Here is a 7,675-nt window from a genome sequence, read left to right on the forward strand (position 1 = left end):
AGCCTGGAGCGGGAATATGGGCCACCTGAAGCGCAGACCCAGGATCCTGGGAAGGGCAGGAGACCTCTGCCAGCAAGGATGCCTGTAAGCCAGGGGAAGCAAAGGGGCAGGCTGAAGATCTCTGGGGCTACTGGAGCCTCTGCTAGGGCTGAACTCTGAGGCCAAAGCTGACCCCTCCCAAGGGGCAGGCGCAGGGCTTGGAGGTGGGCGGAAGCCAAGCCACCCAGAAGGGACCTTCTCCTGCCGGCTCTGAGAGCTCTGCTGTGTGCTCCCGCTGAGGGCTCTAAGCGGGACTGTCCAACGAGGGAAGTCGGTTCTCAGCTCTGTCTTCATCTTGTCAAAGGCACTCTCCAAGCCGTCCAGCTCTTGGTGGGAGGCAAAGAAAAATGACCACTTGGAACCAGGGTCCTGGCTCCCTAGTCTGGGTCACTGCACCCTCCTTGCAGCCTTGGCGACCCCAGAGCAGGTGAGAGGAGCTCTGGCCACCTCCGCTTCAATGGGACCAAGCCTGAACCCGGGCGTCAGGGGAGAGGGTGTGTGTACGCTGGGAGGAGGGGGAGCGGCTGCGCTCCCGGGGTCAAGGCGGGGGGGAGGGGGGGTGCGAGGAGTGGGGTGGGGATGCCCCGGGCTCGGGGAGGGGCCGCAGCTCTGTCAGCCGCGGCACAGCCGCCCGTGAGCTCGGTGCGAGTAGAGTCAGAGCCCCCAGTTCTTCGCTCGCCGGCTCGCCTTGCTTCTCGATCACTCCCTCCCTTCCTCCCTCCCTTCCTCCCGGCGGCCGCGGCGGCGCTGGGGAAGCGGCGAAGAGGAGTGGCCCTGCCCTGGAAGAATGCGGCTCTGCCGAGGGGGCAGAACCCGACGCAGTCTCCCCAGGGTTTGAGCAGCCCGAGCCAAGCCCAGGCGACACAACCCCGCCGGTGGCGGACCCGCACCGGAGCAACTGGAGGTAATCGGAACCGGGAAAGCAGCGAGGGCAGGGACAGCGCACACGGGGACGAGAGAGGCACACGGGTAATCAGACAGACAGACACGCATCAGCCCACAGGGGCACCAAGACGCTGAGAGAGCCAGGGATATTGCCAGAGATAAAGACACAGCAAATAAAGGAGTGCCCCCAGATTTGGAGGGCAATGAACGGGAGAGCAAAGGGGTGGGGACTGAGGGCTGGGACCCGCGGGGACCAGACCAGCAACCCGCGGAGGACGGGAACATGTAGTTAAGAAAGGTGCTGGAGGAGGAAGAGGACTCAGCTTGCCGCGGTCCCTTTCAGGCGGGAACCAGGTCCCTTCCCCGTCTTTGCCGCACCTGGAGCCTTACTTCTCTCCCTACTGCGGAGGAAGCGGGTAGAGCGGGGTGGGGAGCCCATTCCACGCTTCTCACGGAGGCTGCCTACCCTCGACGGCACCTGGAGGCAACACTCCCCCACCCCCACCTGCCGGCTGTAGGTGGTGGGGAACCCCCTTCCAATCCGGTCCCCTACCCCTGTGAGGGCAAGAAGCTGTGTTGAGCAGAGGGAGTTGTGGGGGTCTCGAAGACGGAGCGCTGGGCTGGTGGTTTGTGAGTCTGTATGTCTGAGTTTGCATGGGAGTGTGTGTCTGTGTGCCGGGCATTGTGTCTGGCTGGGTCTGGCTTCCGGGACGCCTGCGTAAGTCCCAGCTTTGAGGCCCGGAATCTTCCTCCAAGACCCAGGGGACCCAGGGACTCTGGAAATCAAGGGGTGATTCTTATTATTTTGTTCGGGGAGGGATGAGAAAGGTCAGTGGGGTGGCACTGGTGAGTTAGGAGGCCAAAGTTGGGCATCCTTCGGTTTCCCCGGGCGAGTCACCCTATTCCCGAGTCCTCCTTAAGTGTCCTTGTCTCGCAGGCCCTGATTGATCTGCCCACCGGGGCCTTCGGGCCCGGGCTTCGACATGCCGGAGGAGCCCCTGCCGCGGCCTCCGCCCTCGGTCCTCGCGGGTCTCCTGTTCCTGGCGTTGTGCAGTCGGTGAGCAGTTTCCCCTGTCACCCAGCCCACGAGAGAAAGCCCTGGGCTAGACGCACCGACCCGGGGCCGGAGGAGTCGAAGGGGGCTTGAGGCCTGGACCACACGCCCCAAAACGCCTTCTCCGTTCCCAGGGCCCTAACCAATGAGATTCTGGGCCTGAAGTTGCCCGGCGAGCCGCCGCTGACCGCCAACACCGTGTGCTTGACGCTGTCCGGCCTGAGCAAGCGGCAGCTGGGCCTGTGCCTGCGCAGCCCCGACGTGACGGCGTCCGCGCTTCAGGGCCTGCACATCGCCGTCCACGAGTGTCAGCACCAGCTGCGCGACCAGCGCTGGAACTGCTCGGCGCTCGAGGGCGGCGGCCGCCTGCCGCACCACAGCGCCATCCTCAAGCGCGGTGAGCCGGGCCGGGCGGGTCCGCGCCGCCGGGGCTGGGGGTGGGGGGCAGGCCGAGGCGAGCGGGAGGCGGGAGGCATGGGTTCACGACTCTGGGAGGGGCCTCTCTGGGAATTCCCCCCGGGAGCCTCGCGGAGCTGGGTCTGGCCACCCGTCTGGGCCCCTGCGCTTCTAACTTCCACCTGTGCGCTGCCGGCAAGGCAGCTGGGTCCCTGCTCCCTTACCCTAGGGCCCCCCTTTCCTGCCTCCGCCCAGCTCGATCTGGATTGCACCTGTGAGCAAGAGATGCCCCCAGCCCTGAAAGCTTCAAACACCACCCCCATTTCCTCCTCCCAAATTTTTCCCCCTTCCCTGTCCGCGAGACAAGCCCAGGCTGGTGTCCCTAGAGCCTCAGCAAGGGTGGGGTGACGCCCCCAACCGTTTAAGGGTTAAACCTACTCCCCTAATTGCAGGGGTTCCCAGGAGCTAGAGCTGGGAACAAAGACCCTGCTGGCTTTGAAGCCGGGGAGCAGCCCCCTCCTAGGTGCTGTGAGGGCCCCAGGTGGCTCTCACCTGAGCAGGTGAAGAAGGGCTGGAGGGGGGAGAACAGGTCACTGTGGGCCAGGTCTGGGAGGGATTGCTACCTCTTGCCAGGCCATGCCCAAGTTTACTCCCTGGAGGAGTAAACATCCACTCCATCCAGGACTCAGCTCAAGAGTGGGGGCAGTACTTCGGGGACTACAGGGTTAACAGGCAGCTGCCATCTGCAGGGGAATTCCCAAGACGAGTACAAACAGCTTCACCCCTGGAGGGGTTGGGGTTGGGGGGATCAGGAGACTGAGCCAGGAGCCCTGCATCCTGGGGTGGGAGAGGCCTGGCCCTTACGGAGGTGCTGTTTCTCATCCTCTCAGGGATCCAGAGAGCCCCTACCTAAAAGGAAGTGAGAGACCCCCTCCTTGTCCACAGGGCCTGGGGAAGGCTTTGATGCCCAAAGGAGAAGCATGTCTACCTAAGCCTGGGAAGGCCTTTTCATCCTGAGCCTCTGTGACCCCCAAAACCTAACAAAGAAGCCAATATTTTAAGAAGGACTTAGGGAAAATCACCCCCACCTCACTTCCCCTCCCAGCATTTTATAGAGTAATAGCAGGTTAGGATAAACATAAGGGGCAGTCTTAAAGGGCAAATATAAAACTAGAAACTGGAAAGGGGAAGGACAGCTGCACAGCTCCAGTGCTTTGGAGATGTTGGGGTGGTGGAGGGTAGGTTGGTTAAAAGACTGATTAAAATAACCCTGAATTAAAAAAAAAAAAAAGAACCCCAAAGTCCTCTGCTTCCACCCCACCCAAGCTCCCTGCAGGGTTGGGGAATTTCTAAGGCCTTCAGATGTAGAACTCAGTGAATACATCTTCAAAGACCTTGGAGACTCCCTCTTAGTCATCTCCCAACCCCAGGGGTCTTTCCCTCTAGGTAGCTCTTTCATCCACAGTGAAATCCCAGACTTACAGAGCTGCGAAGGGCCCCAGAGATCATCTCAACCCATCCTCTCCCTTTATAGATGAGGAAACTGAGGCTCTGGGCTTTCAGTTCCCTTCCTTCTCTGGTGACTTGCTCCCGAATTACTCAGCTGGTCAATAGCATGGTCAGGATTCAGTTAGGAATTTCTGGAATTGGAGGGTGGCTGTTTCTTTCCTTCCGCCTCCCTCCTCTCAGCTGCCTGTCAGCCTTACCCCTACCATCACACCCTTTTCATCCCCAGGTTTCCGCGAGAGTGCTTTCTCCTTCTCCATGCTGGCTGCAGGGGTCATGCATGCGGTAGCCACGGCCTGCAGCCTGGGCAAGCTGGTGAGCTGTGGCTGCGGCTGGAAGGGCAGTGGTGAGCAGGACCGGCTGAGGGCCAAGCTGCTTCAGCTGCAGGCACTGTCCCGGGGCAAGAGTTTTCCCCACTCGCTGCCCAGCCCGGGCCCCGGCTCAGGCCCCAGCCCCGGCCCCCAGGACACATGGGAATGGGGTGGCTGTAGCCATGACATGGACTTTGGAGAGAAGTTCTCTCGGGATTTCTTGGATTCCAGGGAAGCTCCCCGGGACATCCAGGCACGAATGCGAATCCACAACAACAGGGTGGGGCGCCAGGTAGGTGTGTGCAACTTGTCCTGGGTCTCCCTAGCTTTTGAGACCTGGCTAGAGTTTGAGAGGCACAGCAGAGTAAGAGGATGAGATGTTGTGGGTGATTGTCACTCACCATCTGGGTGGCCTTGAGCAAGTCACTTAACCCCAGTTTTTTGCATCTGTAAGGAGAGTCTAATGATACCTACCTTACAGTGTCATTAAGAGTGAGCTAGCAAATAGGGCACCAGCATAGTGCCTCGTCCTTGGCAGGTGCTCATTACGTGGTTGCTATAATTGCAGCTGCCTTCCCTACAGGATTTAGGGGTGCTCTGGGCCAGACTCCCCATTTTAGCAGTACTCACTCTGGAAAGAGCACTGGACTGAGAGTCAGGACAACTGGAGTTGAGTCTCTGTTACCAGCTAGTGATTGAAGATGGGCAAATCACTCTGCTCTGGCTTCAGTTCTCTGAACATAAAATGAGGGAGTTGGGCTATCAGCCAGCCTCAAAGCTCCCTCTCTCTTCTGATATTCCGTGGTTATTCTTGCCTCTATTTGTCCCTCCCTGTCCCCTCTCCTGTGCCTCTGTGCTCTGTCCATTTGCTGCCCTCCCCTTCACCTCTTCCCCCTCTGATGCTCTAGGTGGTAACTGAAAACCTGAAGCGGAAATGCAAGTGCCACGGCACGTCAGGCAGCTGCCAGTTCAAGACATGCTGGAGGGCGGCCCCAGAGTTCCGGGCAGTGGGGTCAGCGTTGAGGGAGCGGCTGGGCCGGGCCATCTTCATCGATACCCACAACCGAAACTCGGGAGCCTTCCAACCTCGCCTTCGTCCCCGTCGCCTCTCAGGAGAGCTGGTCTACTTTGAGAAGTCTCCTGACTTCTGTGAGCGAGACCCCACCCTGGGTTCCCCGGGCACACAGGGCCGGGCCTGCAACAAGACCAGCCGCCTGCTGGATGGCTGTGGCAGCCTGTGCTGTGGCCGAGGGCACAACGTGCTCCGGCAGACACGAGTTGAGCGCTGTCATTGCCGCTTCCACTGGTGCTGCTACGTGCTGTGTGATGAGTGCAAGGTCACAGAGTGGGTCAACGTGTGTAAGTGAGGGTCAGCTGGGGAAGGGGAGGGGCACCTTTTCAGCCTTTTGCTCTGATTTCTGTCCAGGGTCAATCTTGGCCCCTGGAAGCTCAAACTCTCTACCTGGAAACAGCTTTGGAGGGGGTGGGGGTCAGGTGGAGTCTGTGATGTGCGGCCTTCTCCCCCACAGTAGGAGGGCCTTGGGGGGTAGCTGTCACCCCTCTTCTGCTCCTTAAAAACCTGAATGGACTAAGATGAAATGCACTGTATTGCCCCCTTCTCTCCAACCCTGGAGTCCTTTTAACTCTGATTCATACTCCTTTTGGCTGGGGGGTCCCTATGGTTAGACCACTCCCCTCCTTTGAGGCATAGCCCCGGCCATTGTGTGGAGCAATAAGACCTGTATCCAGAAAGAGACTACTCACTCCTATTAGCTTTTTCCAAACTCCTCTACTGCAGCCTGGGCCCCTCCTTGTGGGGTAATGCAAAACAGTAGTAGAGAGGTTTTTCCTGGGGAAGGGACAGTGCTGAGGGGCGCTGTCCCCTGAGTCCCCAGACAGTCATCTGTCCAGGCCCTTAGGCCCCCAATTCAGATGTTAAAGGGAACCCTCCAAAGGAAGAGTTTTACCTAAGACTCTCTGAGCCTCTTTTTCTTTCTTCAGCAGGAGGGGTGGGAATGGATAATTTATTGTACTGAGACTTGTTCTTGGTTCCTGTTTGTAACTAAAATAAATTAAGTTACTGGACCAGTGGATGCAGATGCTGATATTTCTGACCACACTTGGGATCCCAGTCCATGGCTTCTTTTCCAGGTGAATTCTCCTACTCTCCTACACCCAATGACTTTATTTATGTATATCCTGCCTGGTTCCACAAAGGATTTGAAATGGTCCTCGGTGACTTAGTTGGCAACTTTTAGTGTGAAAAGCCAGGGGAGACTTCTAGGCTGGGAAGGGCTAGAGATCCAGACATAGGTCCCATTTACTCTGTATGTGCCTTAACTCCAGATTTTGCCTTGGTCACTGCCCTAGAACAAGGGTCAGCATTTTTTTTTTTTTTTCCCGTAAAGGGCTTGATAGTAAATATATTAGGTTTGCGGGCTTTGTCGCAACTACTCAACTCTGCCATAATTACTCAACTCTGCTCTTGTACATCAAAAGCAGCCATAGAACATACATAAATGAATGGGCGTTGCTGTGTCCAATAAAACTGAATTCACAAAAACAGACTGCAGGACCAGATTTGGTCCTCTGGCTGTAGTTTGTTGCCCTACACCACAGGCTCACCTCTGTTCTGGGGTTTTCAAGTCCTAAAATTATCTCAACATTGAACCTGGACCCAAAAGAGCAGGTGCTTTTCTCTCTGGCTTCAAACCAGAAAACTTGGGAGGTAGATACAAGACTAATGGGAAACGTATGAAACAGATTTCTGTGCTCAAAATGGGAGTTTTTTGCTCTGGAAACCAGCAAAACCAGCATACTGTACCACTGAATTATTTGCATATATATTTTGTCCTTCCTCATTCAGAGCTCTTCTGCATTTAATCTTAGGAAAGTAATTCCTTTATCTTTTAGGACATACTCATAACTAGAAAAAATAGAATTTCTTTTATTCCAATCTTTCTATTCCTAGCTCAATATCTTTGAAAACAAACCATTATCTTTCAATTTGGAAAAGGGCTATGCATCACACATTTAGAATTTTACAAACAACCGAATATTTATGGAGTTGCAAGTAGCTGACTCTAACAGGTCATCTCCCTGCCCAGGGAGTGTAGAAATAGTTCTCTCCACTCCTCTAGGCAATAGATCTATCTGCTACCCAAATTACTCCCAAAATTAGGTGAAATGATGGTAGCAGCAGGGTAGAAGGACATTTTGAGTAGTGTGTTGAGTTAGGGTACTACTTCATGGCAGAATTTTATGTCCTCAATTTCCACTTAAGCATTGAAAATTCTGGGTAGAAATTGGATGGAGCCAGAAAGATACCTCATCCTACTTCAGGCACTGACGGAGCCTAGTGTGTGTATGGGGAGAAGGGGAGAGAGGGCATGCAGCTAGAATGGACATAGGAAATGAGAGAGAATTATGATAAGGAATATCCAGAATGGGAATTTCTCACACTCAGGAAGAGGGAGGAGAATTT

The 7,675-nt window shown here is 55.9% G+C and overlaps 1 protein-coding gene across 1 annotated transcript; it reads left to right on the forward strand.

The window, feature by feature from the left end:
- Nucleotides 1-227: 227 nt before the first annotated feature.
- On the forward strand, nucleotides 228-6,276 carry WNT10B (Wnt family member 10B). The gene is made up of 5 exons (XM_058558366.1): nucleotides 228-943; nucleotides 1,862-1,981; nucleotides 2,113-2,375; nucleotides 4,110-4,483; nucleotides 5,100-6,276. The coding sequence occupies exons 2-5, from the start codon at nucleotides 1,908-1,910 to the stop codon at nucleotides 5,556-5,558; spliced, it is 1,170 nt and encodes a 389-aa protein (XP_058414349.1). The 5' UTR covers nucleotides 228-943; nucleotides 1,862-1,907; the 3' UTR covers nucleotides 5,559-6,276.
- Nucleotides 6,277-7,675: the final 1,399 nt, after the last annotated feature.

This window comes from Diceros bicornis, chromosome 17, assembly GCF_020826845.1.
Source record: "Diceros bicornis minor isolate mBicDic1 chromosome 17, mDicBic1.mat.cur, whole genome shotgun sequence".
In the NCBI taxonomy this organism is placed as follows: Eukaryota; Metazoa; Chordata; class Mammalia; order Perissodactyla; family Rhinocerotidae; genus Diceros; species Diceros bicornis.